The 19,176-nt window shown below is 41.3% G+C and overlaps 1 protein-coding gene across 2 annotated transcripts in view; it reads left to right on the top strand.

Moving 5' to 3' along the window:
* Positions 1–5,357: 5,357 nt before the first annotated feature.
* Positions 5,358–19,176, top strand: part of nrg3b (neuregulin 3b) — a 200,353-nt gene continuing 186,534 nt past the window's right edge. Inside the window, exons 1-2 of one of the 2 annotated variants that reach the window (XM_035907821.2) lie at positions 5,358–6,643; positions 7,087–7,955. In XM_035907821.2, coding sequence (XP_035763714.2) covers positions 7,121–7,955 — 835 coding nt within the window. In that variant the 5' untranslated portion in view covers positions 5,358–6,643; positions 7,087–7,120. Of the gene's footprint in view, positions 7,956–19,176 lie in introns of both variants that reach the window. The other variant, XM_087844655.1, reaches the window with a different exon arrangement.

The raw sequence follows: 19,176 nt of genomic DNA, 5'->3' as shown, positions 1-19,176 counted from the left end.
TTTTAAAATGAAACCTAAAATTTACAGGCAACCAGTGAAGGGAGGTCAAGACTGGAGTGATATGCGATCTTCTCTTGGTGCCTGTTAAGAGACGTGCTGCAGCATTCTGCACAGTCTGAAGACGATTTAAGGTTGATTTGTTAAAACAAGTAAAAAGGCCATTACAATAGTCTAAACGAGAAGAAATAAAAGCATGAATAATCATCTCAAGTTCAAGCTTTGATACCATTATTCTGAGTTTAGAGATATTCCGTAAATGATAAAAACAGTTTCGGACCAGCTGCTTAGAATGCTGCTCGAGCGACATCGAGCTGTCCCTTCACTATTCAGCCAGTGTTTTGCTGGAAATGCATATATACTCAAAGGGAATAAAGATCCAGCCACCCTGGCAAAAGTCATAGAGTTGCAATGTAAACAGAAGTGAATTTCACTATGGGCAAAACATATCACTGTTGACACATTCAAATTGAAATCACAGAGCATGTGCAACTGTCCCCAGCTGGGTTACACCTCCCCACCCTCTCATTTCGGAGTAAAGAGGAGGCCTTGGAACTGAACGACGCAATGTGCCCACTGGCAGCAATGTTGGAGGTCCACTGCGTTTGGCAACAACAGCAGAGAACAGCTGATCCCATTTGTAGGCTTATGACTCGGCTGCCTCAACAATATAGAATGATGATGATGTGGTGTTTGCAGTTGGGGACAGATGATTTAATTACTCCTACACATGTAATATCGTCTGCCTGCTACACCCCAATGATAAGATTACTCCACATCATGTTTCTAAGATGTATTTATAATGAACTTTGATGCCTTGAGCGATATTACTGTATTTATTGTGGTACCATAATGCTGATGTTGTTATTTAATCATGCATACATCATTAAAATCGAATATTATAAGTCAAATTAAGAAGAAACAGCACTTGAGACTGTGCATATTCTTATTATAGCTTATTTACTGATAATGGTTGGTTGATTATTTGCTGGTCACTATTTTTTAAGAATCAGCACCATGGACAGCGCTTTTGATATTTCTTTCTGCACTCTTGTAGGTGTTGCTGCTGATCTTCAACTCTTACCTGTCACCAATACGTAAGGGCTTTTTACACTCGCCACTGATAGACTGTCAACTGAGAGCATGATGCAGAAGTTCAACAACACACTAAAAAAGCTTTCTTTCTCTGTTGGGTTATGGGATGACTAACAGTAGCTTGAATGGCATGGATTTGGCTATGACATGCTTTAAATTTGCCTTTTTAACTTGTATACTCGTTAACAGTTCCTGCGTGTTATGTTCTTAATGTCGCAAGCAAAACCTCATTAAAAAATAAAATAAAAATTTTAAAAGCTCTAATCCCACTCGCTTTTGTTGTATATCATAAAAGTTTTTTTAAAAACCGAGAAAACCTGGACATCCCATTTAGCAGGAATTCTCTGGCTATTCTTTAGATGTGGAGATTGCCCAACGAGATACTTTGCACTCCACTGCAGTGGGCACCCCCACTTCTAAGTTCTGCTCTGACAGGTAACCCATTTGACATTCAAATGAAAACCTGCCTGTGAACAAAATCTCAAGTATATTTGAAGTGCACTGATCCCACAAGAGCTGTGATTTCCAAGTATTAGGAATGCATGTAGCCAAGCAGCACAGTGTGGATTCTCCTGATTAACGCTCATAAGGTTGCCTAACTGAGTGTTGAAGGTCGTGGGGTAAAATGCGGCGACACATAGATGAGAAAAGTGCAAATTTTTTGAGATGAACTGAGGGGCAGACTTAGGAGACGCTGTAACCAGTGACTTGCATGGGTTTCTGTGGCTAAGAGAGGAAGTCCTGAAATTGAATTTCCCTGCAATATAAGTGCCAGCTAATTATTTTCATAACCCGAGGAAAACTTTTCTTGTGCTTTGTGAAAGCCTGCTTCCAGAGGTCAGGTAGGGATCTTGCCAAATGCATTAATCAAAGAGGGATAGTACTAAGCATCTCACTGAAGCACTAGTAGAAACTAGTGAACCCCATTAAGCACTAATCCTATTTTACAGGTTTGGATTGGGGACACTCTAAGACTGCGTTCACCTTTTCTGGCACCACACACATGCAGGAAGGAAGCTGCACAGGACGTTATCAAAGGAAAAGACACCACATTATAAATGTATTTCCTCTATTTTAGATTGAGAAGTCTTTCTCAGTGTGTTATAGAATGTGTTTGTATGTCCTGATCAGTCTTGTTAAATAGTAGCTCCCTAGAGATCCTTGAATGCAGACACTTTCAGAGGGAAAATACATTGATTTTTAATATTATACAGAGAGCAATAATCAATACGGAGATAAAGGTTGCCATAGTTTATGCTCTCAAAGTGAAGAAGGTTAGTGAAAGAAGCCTATAAGCTATTTTTATAGTGGTGTGAAGGTTGCAGAGAGTGTAAATTCACCCATTACCTATTGACCTTACACACACATCGTCATGTTCAAGAGGCACACTGGCTGGAGTCAAAAACAGACTAGACATGTTTTAGACAGGGTGACTGACAAAAATGTAACCCTGCATCTGAGCAAAAGGTTCATAGAGCCACTAATATTCTTGGGCAAGGAGATACCCAGGGGAACACACTAGATAAAATGATATCTGCTTCTAATGACAAACCTCCACAGCCAGGATAAGCCAAATGTCAACAAGATGAACTTTAACTTACGTCAATGGATGTTCATCACAGCCAGTGAGCTTAATGGCCTTTTCTGCATAACAGAAAGGAATTCTCTGGTCCCTGCTTACAAGTACAGGACATCACTGGATGTTGCATTCAGAGGGCTTGAACCGTTACTAATTATAGAGCGTATAGTTTGGTACCTACCCCACGTACAGAACTGCAACCAAAGTGACAGCATCAGTATATCCACTATGCTTATTATTTATTTTTTCACTTTTATTTTTCAAGACTCACTTTGATAAGAAACGTACAAAAACTAAACATAAATAAACAGTTGTTTAAAAGTTTCATTTTTCCACTTTTAGTTTCTTATATAAAATATTTTATAATTACATTACATATTACAAGCTGAGGTCCAGAGCACATGCTTTAGTTGTGGCATTTGTGACAACAGCTTTTTACAGGTTGAATTTATTCATTTTAAAATGTATTTGCATTTACAGTATTAGTAATGTATGAGTGAATATTGGGAAATAGTATATGAAACATTATGTGGTGTTATAATACTCTAATAAGTCTAATAAAGTCTCATTGAAACTTTATTCAAAAACAAAAAGAAACTCGTACAGACCGTCATTCCACTGGAATTCAGCCATAACTCGGCGCGGACCATGAGAAAGCACGTCCGGCGATTTAGCTGAAAACATCGGAAGATCCGTTTTGTCGGCCATCCAAAGGTACATGTCCAGCAAAATCGCTGAACATGCTCGTAGGTAAGAAGTGAAGCAACACATGGCGGGGAGAAGTGAGGGGGAGAGCAGACACAATTTTGCACCGGAGGTTTTCGGGAAGCTTTTATTTTGGTATTTCCGTTGATCCGTACAATAAATTTGCATGTTAGCCTAAATATTTAGTTTTCTGTAACATTTAGATTTAACATTTAACATTTAGATTTAAATATAATATTTAGATTTAATATTTAACATTTGATGAAAAGTTATAAATATTTTACTAAATGTTGTAAAAATTACTCAAAAAACATGTTTTTGTAAGGTTTTGAGCTAAATGTGGAAAAATGTTGCCGTTAATTTCAGCATGTTTCACTTTACAAACGGCGCCCCATGGAACCAACATTTCAATGACTTGAATAGATTCCTCTGCTGGAAATCCTCACATTTTTCCCCCTTCTTAAGAATCTTCAAATACTTGAGAGCGGTAAGAAGCACAGTATGTTCCTGGGAGAGAATGACTGTCGACAGCCTGTCAAGTTCAAAAGCATCTTCAGAGCGGGACATTACCTCTGCGCCTAAAGCAGTAAACAGTGCAGTCAGACTCATCGTGAACATTAGCAAAGCCACTAATGAAAAATGTGATCACTGCAAGAATATAAAAGGAGCTTGTGGTTGTGTCATTTCCTATTGTTTATGAAAATGAAATGAAAAGCAAACTTCGGGGTCGCGGAAGTTGTTATTGTCCATAACAAAGCGGAAAATGTAAAGGAACATGTAAAGAAAAAAAAAAGAAGTTTAAAATGTGACTTTTGCCATATGTAAGAAGACAGAATGTAATATCAGATGTTTAAGTTTTTGGAGGGTTTTCTGAGTTGTGAGTTTTGGATACTTGATGAATCACATCAAGGACCAAGACATCCCTTTATCTTGGTCCTTTCCTTCTCACTTCCTTTAGTACTTAGAGAAAGGCACGCACCCATTTTCAGCCTTCTTTTCAAATGTACAGCAATATAGATGCACCCACATTTCAAAATGAGAAACGGTTTTCTTGATTTTGTCGACTACTCTCGTTTCTCTATTTAAAAAAGAATCAATCATGATACAAAGAAGCAGCCTTAAATAAGACCACAGTCCTTACTTCAAGCAACGGTGCATGTGAAACTAAAGACTGTCTCTGTATTTGCAAACGTCTTTTTCTGCACATAACAAAAGGGGACAGCTGAGACGATTTACAGGCTTGGAGACATCTAACTGACTGAGTAACCCTTAACTGAGTGCAACCTGTGTAAAATTAGCCACTTTTCTGATTAATGATAATACAACTGAAATTAATGAGGGACAACAGGGAAAGGGTACTGTAGTAAAATAACAGCAACACTGATGTGTCTCTGGTGACAACCAAAGCTCCCGCAAGTAGGAAATTATTGCCACAAAGTTTCAAGCTATTTTAAAACGAAGAAGAGAATACAGATGACTGCTCCAAGTAATGCCGAATGGTGGTTATTTCTCAGAATTCAAAAGACGATACAAGTTCGCAGAATGCCTTTAACCTACGTCGTCCAAGTTTACTTGTGCGCACACACATTTGTTTGTTTGCGTTGCATTTATGCTTTAAATACAGCAGGTCCCAAAGGCCTTGATGGTTCGGGCACTTTACGTCTCATTGCTGAACTGTAGGCTTTCTAAAAGTACGAATGCACATTTTTCATTTCACTAAGTCGTGCTGGCCATAAAACCACGCTGGCTGTGTGCCTAAAGCACCGCTGTCCCCTGTGAACTGTTAAATATGGGATTCATCTACTGCCCGCGGAAGTATCAAGTTGAAGTAGTGCTTCAACTCGCCCATAGCCTAAATTATGAGCCCGGTGTTTGGTTTGCTTGCTCTTGTGTGCCACTGGTGGAAGACATCGGGGTGGCGCCTCCCTCCTCCTCCTCTCATCCTTTCCCTCCCTCGCTCTATCTCCACCGCTCCCTGGGGTGTGTCTATGGTAGCGCCTCTCCTCTCTCGTTGCCGTGCGTGTGTGGTGCGCGCCGCTGTTGCTGCCGCCGCCGCCTCCTCCCTCTGCCTCCTATCTGCATCTGCTGCAGAGCTTTAGCCAACACGCATCTGTGCTCTCTGTCTTGTTTTCCCCGCTGTCTTTCTGCTTTTGCCCACCACAATTGTCGCTTTCTTCCTCTTCTTTTCTCTTCTCTTCTCTTGCTGATAAGGGAGTCAGAGCACACCTACAGCCGTGGAGTCTACGGGGAAAGATGGGGCACTCACTATTCGTCACTTTGGAGTATTGAGGACGGCGATGAACCGGAGGAGAGCGCCGGATGGGATAGGAGCCGTGAAACCCACATCATTCACCGCGGATTGAGCAAGCCTCCCCTCCCCTTCCTCCTCTCTCCCCTCACTCTCTGTCTCTCCCTAGTCTGCAGCCTCCAAGAACAGCCGCCGCATCATTTTTTCAGAGCAGCAGTACCCCCCTCCTCCCTCTCTCTCTCTTCCCCATCCTCTTTTCTACCCGTCTCCCTTTCTGCTGCTTGCACCACTGTGGGAATGCAGCGAAGGTAAACGAATCGTAAGGGGCTCCTGTTTTTTTTTCTTCTTCTTTCTCTTCTCTCTCCTCCACCAAACACCGGATCTATTATCACAGGGACGAACTGCAGTCAGACTGCTCTGGAGACACGCCGCTGTCATTCCGGGAAATCAGCGCGGGGTGGTCAGCGTATGGATTAGACCAGGATCAATTGGATTTAGCCCGCTTCTCAGGGCACCACCAACAGCAACACCGCCCCAGTCTCATTGGCAGATCACATCAGATCCCCTTCTGCCCTGCCTCGTTTCAGTTTCGGTGGCTTTCACCGGCTTGGATTATCGACAGCTGGAGCGACCGAAAGGGTGGCCGTGCTGTGAGGGGCAAAGTTGGAGCAGCCTACAAAGACATTGCAAGTGGGAAAGGGAGCCCATTAGTGGGCTGCACATAAGCTACAGGCTCTAATGTAAAGTAAACTCCGATGAGACCCAAGAGTAGAGTGATTTGAAGAATTTGTCTTCTGCCGACCTTATTCGGCCGATAATCATCCAGCTGAGTGGAGAAGGGTGCTGCCTTTAGCCTAGGTTGTTGGTCTGCGCACGAACACACAGGCGTATGGATTTACAGCTCCAATCTGAAGCTCGCCACGCAACGGATCGATATCTTTCGTTTTTTTGCGTCGGCTTTTTAACAAGGGAGTGAAGCATCCTGGGATTTATCATCGCTTCGTTAGCGCTAAACTACAGTGAGGCGCCCTCTCCCCCGACCCCCTCCCTCTTCCCCGCCTCTCTCTCTCTCTCTCTCTCTCTCTCTCACCTGTCCATAACCTGTGTGCTCGTGTGTATATTCTTGTGCATTTCTGTGTCTGTGTGAGTTTATGTGCGTTTGGTTTGTTGTCCGCCAGAGGGAGTGTAGGTTATATTGCTCGTGTATGCATTTGAGTGCCGTGCCAGCTTTTAATTAGTAAGCCTACACCTAGTACGTGACTGAGTAACTTAGGCTATCTCGTGTCTGCTCTGCTTGTGGGTGCTTGTGCATTAGTACGTGTTTTATGTTGCTGCATGAAGGCATATATACCAGGTATTGTGTGGGTACTATTTACTTAAAATGCACAGCATTTCTTCTGCACCACTTGTCCTTCCTCTTACATGCCATTGTGTAATTTGGCCACCTGTTTGACCTCCCCAGTACCTTAAAAGAGACAAAAAAAACCTCCAGCAGGATGAGCGATCGTTCTGGTGCAAGCACTCTAGCAGCCATGACGCTGGAGGAACCAGGGGCAGAACAGGCATCTCCTCGAGCCCCGGGCCCTCTCCGCTGTGGCCCCTGTGCCGTGTGGCCTCGCCAACAGACCTGGCTCTGTGCCGTGCCCCTAGTCATGGGCTTTGTGGGACTGGGACTCAGTCTCATGCTGCTAAAATGGATTGTGGTGGGATCCGTCCAAGACTATGTCCCCACTGATCTAGTGGATCCTAAAGGTAGCATTGGACAGGATCCTATATTTCTCTCTAAACCCAGTGCCATGCCCAAGGGGCCTGACATTTCCACTGCCACCAGTACTTTAGCAGCCTCTACGACAGCAATGGTGTCAACTACCACGCCACTAGCTGCAGACGGTACCGCCCCAGCGCCAAGAACTAGATCAGGCCCTCCAGCTAATCACTCGGCCAATGGCAGCACTGCCAATGGAGATGGCAACAGTGCCCCACACCTTCATAACCGTGCTGGCACCCGCGTTAGCGGGACTGTTACCACTTCTGCTACTCGTGCCACCCGACTCACTCCACCATCCAGCGGTAGGGAGGTCACCCCTCGAAGTAATGTGAGAAAGGGAAACAGCAATGGACGTAATGGAGCTGTCAACTCCAAGCCAGGGCAGACTTCGCCTACCGTCACCACTACCACATCTGTTACAACTACAGCTACACTGAAGGCCACTGCTAAGGTACAGTCGACCACCTCTCAACTGCCAGCCCCTGTCAAGCCCACGTCACGCTGGAATCACGGACGCCCAGGCAAGGGCCCGGCCACACGCCCACACCACCGCTTCCGGACGCGTAAGTTCACTTTTTGAATTTATGGAATTGTATAAGTGAGTACTGCTGTGTGAGGTTATGCGTGTGAGTCTCCTGATGAGTGTACCATAAGAGCTTCTTTTTTCTCTGGGCCTTTATAACAGGAAGGATGGTATTTGACTACAGTAACGAGTTATCATCTCTACCTGTGTGCCTTGGTAAAGAAAACCTATTTCGTCTGATATGCTTTGTTGTAACTCATGGCCTGAGAATATAATTTTTTTTCCTTCCATATCCACATGGAAAGTGGATACTCTAGCAGCTTAACATTAATCATATTCATTAGCACAGGCAGATATCCGAGGATATTCTGAGTATTTTCACCCCTCTTGTCTTTATCTTTCACTTGTGCATTAATCCGATATGAATCTTACCTCCGGAGGAGGTTTTTCTTTTTTTCACACAGTGGTTTAAGCACCGTTAAAGACAGAGCTCCATTTCGTAGAATTTATTTTGTTTTGTCTGCTAGAGTTGGGATGTTAAAGCTTTTTGATGGATGCTGTGACCGAGGACAGCATATTTGTGTTATGAAAACAAATAACAGGAGCGGGTGAGGCGTGGAAGCAGGAGAAAGGTTAGCTCTCACCTCTTGTCTAGAGGAATCAGATATAACAAGGCCACACATCCCATTTAGATGAGAGGATACTGAGAGCAGAATGCCGCAGGTACAGCTTTAACACTGCAGGGAGGCAAGGAGGAGGAGATAATAATAAAAAAAGAGACTGAGAGGGGGAAATATGATGGGTACAGGGATGAGAATGACGTTTGCGAGGACAAGTGGAAATATATGTTGTAGGAAATGGATTAAAAGATGAGAAATGCTTTGAAAACAACATAAAGTTGAAGAGGAATGGCGGAGGAAGGAAGTGAATGCAGGAAGCACAACAAAGCAGGAAATTGAAGAGTAGGAGTTGTGAGAAGAGAGAGATGGCAGATGGAGAGGGCTAAGTGAGGGAAAGGCTATAGGGAGATAGGGTTTAAAGCAGGGGAGCTGTGAATTTTGCATATTTTGCATTGTGTAAAGAAAGAAGGCTTCGTGATCAATTCCACAAGGGACATGTTCTGAACTTCACATAGATTTTCTTTTTTTATGTGGGTGGAGCATGATGTGTGTGTAATCATTACCACTGGTTATGACTATGTAAAATGTAACTTTTTTTTTTTCAACTCACTGATGTTGGGAGCATTTTGGGATTTAAGTAGGGGTCTTTCATTTTAGTGCCCTATTCTGGCTCAGTTGCATTTTCACTTCCGATAACTGGACTCACCATTAGAGTATTTTTGGATAGCTTCCTGTTCTTTTTTTCAACCTACTTCTCTAGAGGGCAGTGACAAAGTATCACGATGACAACTTGAACCTTCATTTCTTAACATTTCTGCTATGGCTCATATGTTTGGACAGCAGTTCCGGATGACTACAAGTTATTTCTTATCTCCGTGTTCGTCGCCGGACACGTCAGTGTCTAATACTCCACTGACAGTGATTAAGTGATATTTTTTTTTTTTTTAGCTTAGGGCAACATATTTCCTGCATAGCTGTTTGGAAATTGGATTTTAAACCACCTTTTTAAAACAAAAAAACCCTGCTGTGCTACCTTTCTCATTTTCCCAAATATGGGTGCTGTGGTAAACCTGTTTGGCCAGAAAACAGTTGTGGCATGAGGAATAGCATAAAGACAGTCTTCTGACTTCACCCGCAGAATAATCCACTGCTCCAGAGTCAATGATATCACTCCACAAAGAGCTGCCAAACAGCTGAAAGCTGCCAAAGCAGGCAACCCCCTTGTGTGAACATCAGGAAGCATCTGTTTGTACTCTATAGTATAAAAGGGCGCAGGCTTCACAAGCTAGAGCATACTTAGTAAAGCTGCCTTCCATTAATAGAAGCTTTGAAATGTAAACGTAATTTTCACTGGTGGCTGATGCTGTTTTTTTTATAGAAGTTTCTAGCCCACTTGTTGACATCATGCAGAGTGGGCTGACATTTTGGCCCACTTGTTGAATCCTTTAGTAAAGCCTGCAGGTGGCACTTCACTGGCACCAAAACGCAACTCTACGGGGCTTATTGAGCTTGAAAGCAACAAGTATGGATTTTGACTAATGTTTTAGGAATCTCTGTGTTACAAAATAATAGTGCAAACTATAACCTTGAACAACAAATCCAGGTTACAAACTTTAAGCCCTTGTCGTGTTTCTCAAAATCACTTGTGAGAGTTAGAAAGCTCTTTGGTAGTAGTTCACAATGCCAGAAATAGTGTTATTTGAAGGAAAAATATGTTGCGCTTCTACAGTGAGTAATGCCATTTTAACAGCCAGATACTTCACCAGAAAATCTTACAGCTAGATTTATCAAACCATGACAGCAGCTGATCATTGTCAGAGCATCTACAAATTCAAAAGTGATTTTCTCCTAAAACAAAACTTGAATGAAGCCTGTGTGAAAAATGTAGCCCATGATCAGCCAATCAGAAATCCACTATCGTGATTCATTCTTTTCAAATTTGAGTACATTACTATTTAAACCGTACGAATAGCATCTGTCTCATAGTATAGTTCTGTCCACACAACAAAATCATGGGTAAGACAACTTTACAGTTGTCCAGATGACGGCCACTGATACTCTCCACAAGGAGGGCAAAATGCAGAAGGTGAAAAGACTGGCTGTTCTCTGAGTGCCATATCAAAGCTTTCTGTATACATGGAAAGTTGACTGGACGGGAAAAGTGTGGTGGAAAGAGGTGCACAAGTAACGTGGATGACTACAATCTGTGTCGAATTGTGACGAAAAGTTGATTCCAGAACTTGACAGGGAGTGCACTGAGGCTTGTGCTGTTGCATTCCTAATATCTTCTCACTTCTGAACCAGTGATATCAGCAGTTTTTTACTTGGAGTGAGGAGAAAAAGAACTCAGCTGTTGCTCATTGGTCCAAAAGTCCTCTTTTCAGATTAAAGTAAATGTTGCATTCCATTTAGAAGTCAAAGTCTGAGGCCTCTCGAGGAAAAGCAGTCAGCCTCATGTCCAGTGTGAAGTTTCCACAGTCTGTGATCATTCAGTGTGCCATGTCTTGGTGTTGGTTAGTCCATTATGTTTAATTAAGTCCAAAATCAACCCAGACATCTACCAGGAGGTTTTACCTGGTGACAGGCTTCACGGAGATGCTGATTTCCTTTGCCAGCAGGGCTAAGTACCTGCCCACAGTGCCAAAACTACTACCAAATGGTTTGCTCACCATGTGTCGACATAACTCTACTTGACTGGCTAGCCAAATCACCTGACCTGAACCTATTAGAGAGTCTGTTAAACAATGATGAGAAATACCCAACCTCTCACCAACTTAAGATACTGATTTTTATTTTTATTTTCATGATTTATAAGCTATATGCATCTAAATTAAAGCAATAAATGTTTGAAATATCCAATATCACATGTTCAGAATAAATGAATGTTAAAAAATGTGAAAGTTTGCTTTTTCAATGACATTATGGAGGAAATGAAGTTCATATGGACTTCATAGTGTCACAGTATTGCCAATATATGTGCATATTTATGTGTATATATCTATATACTTTGAAATGTCAAAGTAAATCTGTGTAGGTTTAACTCAAACATCTGTAACCCTCAGGACAGACACCAGGAATGTAGAGCTTAGTTCTCAGTGTCTATTTCAACCATTGTTGATGCTTATTCTGTCAAGTCAAGGCTGCACTCAGTGTTGAAAAGCTTCTTGTTGCTACGTTATTCTGCTATGCATCGTCTCCTGCGGTGTTGCTATGGGCTCAAATATTGAAGCATTTTATTTACTGGATATCACTTGCATTCTCACAACACTTGTGCTAATTACATTTAATTCCATAACCTGCTCAGTCTTTATGTGCTTTATTTTTCTCAAAACCCCAACATAAAAGGAAAACATCTTCTAAGGCTCAGTTGTATCACGCTTGCTATAGGAGCCTTTAGTTGTGCAGTACAACATAAGAACACGCAGGGAAATTCTTGACAGGTGATAAAATGCCCTGTAAACCATGACTTCAGATAAAAGGGATTTCATTTTTTAAGTTGTTATAATGTACAGTCTTTGGTTTCAGGTTGATGACATATAGGAGGTAGGTTTTCCAAAGCATTTTTCTCCCTCTACTTCACTACCACTTGCTACTTTTGGTGAAGATCTAAATGAATCTCTGTGTCCTGGAAGACAGAAAATCTTTGTCTGTTGAGGATAATGACATATTTTACCTAGTCCTTTTGTATTCTTTTCTCCTCCCTTTCCCCCCATCTCCCTTTCTCCCCCTGGTTATTGTGTCCGCTCTCTGTGTCATTGTATTCCACCATCTATTTTTGCTTTGCTTTTGTGCTTTCTGTCCCCCTTTTACTTTAGCTCCTTAGCTCATATCCATGAGCAGTCGCTGAACTGCCGATACTTACTCGTGAACACAAAGGAAACCGTGAAGCATGTGTGTGCCCGTACGCATGAATCCCTCGTCTGTTTTTCTCTATGTGAGGTTATGTATGCAGCTCCACTCTCTACATACAAGCAGGGATATAACAGGCAAATGGAGCAGTGCACAATGAATGTCTGTTGGGCAACCATGAGACTCTGTGTTGGCTCGGGGCCCATGCGTCTCTCGCCTCATTTGTAAGAAATCTTCAGTAAAGTGTGGTTGTAATTCCGTCCACATCTCACTAGCCTGATTACAGACCTGTGAATCACCAGCCACATTCAAATTTTGCTTCTTTTTTTTGCAAGCGACTGAAAGGTCTCTCTTGCTCTTTATTGCAATCAATGGCTATTTCCTCATTTAGAGAAAGAGCAGAGTCAGTCAGCGCCTTTATATGTGGGAAGTGTCCCAGTTTGCATCAGCACTTTTTACATTTTGGGGAACATGATCAAAGTGTGTTAAAGCTAGAAATTCAGCCATCAAGGCAGCTGTAACTCAATTGGCTAAAAAACAGCTATTAAATCAAAACAGCTGAGCACTGAAGGCATAAAAAAACCCCAAAATGTCTTTTTGTTATTATTCCCTATAGGTTTAAATGATCAGCCTGGCTCCCTTGTCACTTAAGGAAATGAAATTTTACTTAGTCCTTCATCTTGAAGCTGCTTGTTTTTTTTCCTGTATGCAATTAACAGATTTTTTGAGCTTGTTAACACATATCCTACGAAATAATTTGGCATAAAGAGCTCTGATCATGATAAATGACAATCTGGACGTTTTTATTTTTAGCAGCCTCGACAGATTCATTGTTACCTGGAAATGTCATTAAACAGATGGGCATCTCAGTTACAGTGACGGGCCCCAGCCAAATAAATACACACGCAAAAAGCTTAATAAGAAGTAAATGTCAACACTAATTTAAAGCCTTTAAAGACTTTAATGGTCTTGAATGTGATAGATACGCTCCGTCCATACACTTGCTCAAAATCATTAAGGTTTAGTCCCCAATCAGCCTTAACCATCCTGCGATCGAAGCTTATTTCAAAAAGGGGGTCGTGCCTTTGCTCTTGTTTCGCCAAGACTCTGTAATGATCTCCTGAATGACCTTAGACAAGAATCAAAGGCTGGGATTGTCTTTAAATCTGAACTAAAGATTTGCCTTTTTTTTGTCAAGCTTTTGGAATCAGTTGATCTCTGGAACTATTTGGAGAGTAGGTTGGTGGTGCCATGCTGTTTTATGTGAACTGTGTGTTTTAGGAACATTTTATTTTATATTTATTCAACTTTTATTTTTCATGTACTGTTCTTATCATTGATTTATTGTAAAGCGCTTTGGTTTTAAATGTAGGGTCTTTAAGTTTGCACTTTGAGGTGACTGTTTCTGTGATTTGGGGCTGTAAAAATACAATTGAACTGAAAATGTGCCATTCAAATAAACTGTACTTACTTTATTTGAGTTAGAATAACATCACAATATGATTTTAGGGTTAAAAGCGAGCCAGTTACAGTACCTCACAGATGTAGGAACAATAAAAAAGACACCATAACCGTAAATGATTTGTTTTCTCTGATGTTACTGAAAAAAAACCTAAGTAGTAGTTGTTTTTGATGTTGTTGTTTGTTTGTTTGTTTGTTTCTGTTGCTTCCTGACTATACACGAAGCCTGCACAAAGTATTACTGTAGGACAAGTGATGCGTGTAAGGGGGATTAAAAACAAAGATATAAATCCAGTTTGCCTCTCTCTCGCTCTCTCCAGGGAGGTCAGGCTCAGATTTGCCAGGCTGCCTCTGAGGCCCCTCTGTCTCTCCTGAGACATGCTCTGCTTGTTCGCTGAGGCCGGCCCAAGCAAGGCTGCCTCTGCATAGTGTGTGCAGCTGCACCGATTTACAAATACCTTCCTAGTTGCAAGGCAGGCTTATATGGCCCCAGCTTCTATCATTTGAGGCTGAAAGTCATTAAGTTACATTTTAGTCTAGCTAGTTGGCTCCAGAAGAGCAACATGATGGTCCCATTTAAGGTAGAGATATTTTGATGTTGTTAAAGTGAATGCTAGTTAGCTTTTTGGAAGCTTTGTTTAGCACAGCTGTATACCAAACACTTATTTAGATGCTTAATTGCTTAAAATGAGTGAGGAGCTGTTTCTGTATTCATAGATTGTTTGTGTGAACGGTAAGATGACACAAATAGAAATTATTCATATTTGCACTGCTATAGAAGGCATTAGGAAAGGCCATGCACTCAGACATACTGCACTACCTATAATTCTTCTGACACTGTACCAAACGGCTTCCATTAGTGTTTCTAACATGCAAACCACTGTACACCTACAATATCAAAACAACAACCTTTTATTTATTTATTTTTTCAAGTTCATAAAGCAGAGATCTTAAAAAATATCAGGGAGTTATGAATTTAGAATTACCTGGTTTCATCAGACAGTAGAAGATGTGTGCAGTATTGTGCAGTGGTGGCCCTGAACATCTAGCAGAGACACTTGACACTGATGGGCACCAATAACAAAGCAGAAAGAAAAGCCTGCAGACACATTATCCTAGAGTGACAGCCCAGTGAATGTTTGAAATTTTGTGGGAATTGATCCCATGCCCTTTCCATTGCTGGTGCTCTGCTCTATTCACTGAACCTCAAAGAATCAATAAGGAAGAGGGCGGGAGAGAGAGCCTCGAGTAAGGATGGCTAGGAGAGAGAAAGAGAGGAAGAATGAACGATGGCATGAGGAGAGAAATGGGGTATGTTTGATACAAAAGAGAAAAATAAAAAAATAAAAATTTATTGGAGCAAAAACTGTCAAAAACCTCAAGAGCAGGCTCCAGAAATGAGCATCCAGATACAAGTTAAAGGCATAGAGACATCACACTTAACTGAATGGGCCTCAGCCAGACATTTTACATATCTCAGACCACCATTCTAGCCATTCTATTATTATCTCTCATTTTTATGCAGATTGCCCTGGAGGTATTATCCGCATTTGAATTTTACAAGTATTTCATTTCAGTCCTGTCATCGCAATGTCTGCATGGTTTGTTCTATACTGAACTGAATCAGCAAGCAATGCAAATCAGTCAAAGTTATCAGTGTATCAGTGTATTATTTTATACAGTACACATACATTTTATGCATATGTGTGTGGGAAGCTGTATTGTTTTTTTGTTATGTAGATAAATGGGAAAGGCATGCACTATACCAACTTCTGGTAAGAGTGTGCAACTCTTTGAGTTGATTCTGGCATTCAAGAAAAATGGCCAGTATTGCAGATTCACCTTTTAAGTAAAAAATAACAAAAGTTCTTTCTTTTCAAATAGGGAGGATTCGAGGAATTTTGATGTTTGCATTTGTTATGTTGTAGAAAATTGAAACTTTTGAGATTTTCTGTATGAAATAAAAATGTCAAAATTGAGAAAACAATTTATCAATCTGGATTGTGGATTGCTGCAAGCGACTAGAGGCCGACTGATAGAAGATTTTAAAGACTAGTGCCGATAGTGATATTTGGTGATATAAACATCTGATATTCGTCTGTATCAGTGGGTATTTTTTCTCTAAACTGGTTTTTGTGATATTTCAAACACTTGTGTTGCTAACAGCGAAGATTCAAACTGCACTGTGGTGGACAAACTATGTAATATCAACACTTGAATGGTGTTTCTCCAGGGCCTACTATTTTCATGTTTATCAATTGTCATAAATACCAGCATTAGTATAGATCAGCAAATATCTAATCAGTCTTCTTCTGAGGGCTACCTGGAGCTGTCATAGGAGCAGAGGCAGGGAACACCCTGGACAGATAACCATTCAGTCACATTCACACCTACAGTCAATTTAGAATCACCAGATAACCAGACTACCCAAGGAGAACCCACACAGACACAGGGAGAACCTGCAAACCCCACACAGAATGGCGTCAGAGTGGATTTGCATCCAGGACCTTCTTGCTGTGAGGCAGCATTGCTAACCACCACAGCACTTTGCCACAAATAGAAAATATCAGCTGATAATATCAACCCAACTGATCAATCGGCAGTTAGTGTCGGCTTTTGAGAACATTCTAGAAAAAGAGATAGCTTTGATGGTTAAATATGAGCCTAACTGCAACAATGTCCCCGACCCTAACCTTAAGCTCCCGGAACCTAAATTATACATAACTTTCGTGCTGGTGGTAAAAGGTCAGTGATTCCTGAGGGAATGTGGCTCGAGATGGGTATCTCACTCCCTGTCAATCTTGCTATACAGGCAAGACCTCAAAGAGACAGAAAAGTTAAAAAAAAAAAAAAAAGCTGAAGAGAAGCAAAAAAAAATCTAACTGTTTATACTCTTTTGATTTTTTTGTTTGTTTGTTTTGCTTTGTTTTTTTTATTCAGCTGCCCTGAAATGTGACTCATCAATCAGCCATTTCTGTTTGGGTACAAGTATATTTGCAGCGTGTCACTGCAGCCATCCATATCCTGTTTATCCACTGCGGAGAAACATTTCTACTTTAAGTACTGAACGAAGCCATCTTAGTGCTTCATAATATCACTGTGTGATTCATGTGGACAAAATGTCCACTGAGAGATAGCTGCGAGGAGTAGCATTATATTCAGGGAAGTGAAATATTAATATATCCAAAGAATACCGTGTGGAATGTGTATTGCCGGGAAATGTGCATAACTGATGAAGATTCCCTTTTATAAAGCACTTCACCTGTCCTGTGCTTGATCCTATTATGGCAAGAACATGTAAAGGATGTAAGTGCATGGAATTTAGCTTCAATAGGCTGCTATTCAGGGGCAATGGCATCAATATTCATAAGTGCCCTGGATGCAAACACAGGAAAACTTTAGGATTTAGCTTATTTTTGCTTTTTGTTTTTTAATAATTGTGGCAATATCTCTCCCCACAGAGGAAGTTGTTACTAATATTTCCACAGAGAAATAAAGGTATTCTTAGCCTAAGGAATAGAATAATCCTTATGAAAAGTAAACAGTGGACATTATTGTCCCTGACCATGCGTCTCCCGCTTTATATCCTTTCAAAATTCTTTCAAAAAGAAATAAGTAGTGGAGGCAGCTTTAAAGGCTTGGTTTAGCGACGGTGGTGATATGCATGCACTTAGGGAATGCTCATTAAGGCTCAGTTCAATCACCAGCTGTCAAATGCAAGTCTAACACAGTGGGTACTCACTTAGGTCTGCTTCTAATTCTCAAAACCCCCATCATTCATTCACGCATTCATTCATTCTTTCATTCATTCAGTTAGTTATTCGCTCATCGATGCGAAGAGAACCCAGTTACTTCCCTATAGCTCGAGGGGCTCTGAGATATAGGAGCGTGTGTGGATGTGGAAGTGCAGAGAGCATTACAGTCCATCATATCTGATCTGAGACTGTTAGATCCCAATATTGAATTACAGACCCTGTGGGGTCTCTGGTTCTGTTATCAATTTGCAAACAAAAGAGGCAGAAAAGAAGGGAAGTGGGGCCTCGACGCGTTGGCGGTGATGGTGGCTTTGAGGCAGGTTTTGGTGGGATGCGATGAATCTAATAATGTCCAATTTTTGTCTGCCAGGGGACTGTAAGTGGCAGTGCCATTTGTGATTTAGGTTAGCTAGGTTAGTTCTTCCCTAGTCTGTTAGATAAATGGATTCCATTCTGGATAAATTACAGCTGTAGTGGTTGCATAAAACCTTCATTAACTATTATGAAAAACATTTTTACGGCCTACAAATCCTCTAAAGCTGCATGAGGGGTTATAAAAGGAGAACGCTGCGAGTAAGACATACGATAGCATGCTTGTGGATTGCATTAATGTTTACATTTACTTTTTAAATAGATAATTAATTAAAAAAAACAAAAAATAAAGAAAAAATAATTTGCAACTCCTTTGTTAATTTCCAACTAGCACTAATCTTGTTGGTATAAACATAAACCCCCCTGCTCTAAAGTAGACAGCGTTTCATCATTTCCTCCAAAGTTATCTGTATCTAGACCTCAGCTGTTTCATCACAGAGATACGATTTTGAACGGAGGCGCGTGCAGCATGTAGAACATGATTTCTCACTTCCTGGTTCGCACATAGCATCTGGGTACATGACGAGCCTGCAGGAGAGTGTGGATTGCGGAGGTTGCAGCAGTCAGATTGATTCACTGCAATGTGTGGCCTGCTGCCACCCCCAGTGACGGGAAACGTGCCATGATGCCCTGGTTGAGATGGAGAGGGTTGTTTTGGCGTGTGGAGGTGTAGGTGAAGATGGAGGTCACCTCTTGCTCTCTCATCCTCTCTCTCTCTCGCCTCCCTCCCACTATCATTCAAGCCTCTAAACTTAGTTTCTCCTTTCTTTCTTTCTTTCTTTCTTTCTTTTGAAATTCTCATCCTTCTGTCCTCTATTTTAAGTCACCCTCACGCCTCTCTCCTCTGTCTCCTTTCTTCTTTGCAGGCGTTCTTTCCCTTTTTTTTCCAGTCACCTCACATCACTGATAATATGACTACCAGCCAATAAGAGCTCTTATCTGAGGAGTGTACCGGAAGAGATAAGGGTATCATTCATCATTCCATATTAGCTGCTGTCGCCACTTCCTCCAGAAGAATTCCCAAGGAAATTATGACAAGAAATCGAGCCTATTTCATCGCTGATATCTGCTGTGCTCAAAATAGGACCCTGAATTTCTTTAGTTGTTCATATTGGGCTAAACCTTTAAGCTGCACAGGTGTAGCAGCCATTGCTTTCCATAATAGCTCAGTTCCTTATGTAATAATTTCCATTCACGTCTTTTT

The sequence above is a fragment of the Neolamprologus brichardi genome, chromosome 8 (assembly GCF_056152115.1).
Source record: "Neolamprologus brichardi isolate AB-2024 chromosome 8, ASM5615211v1, whole genome shotgun sequence".
In the NCBI taxonomy this organism is placed as follows: Eukaryota; Metazoa; Chordata; class Actinopteri; order Cichliformes; family Cichlidae; genus Neolamprologus; species Neolamprologus brichardi.
Note: the sequence above shows the minus strand (reverse complement) of the source record. Positions and strands in the feature narration are given on the sequence as shown.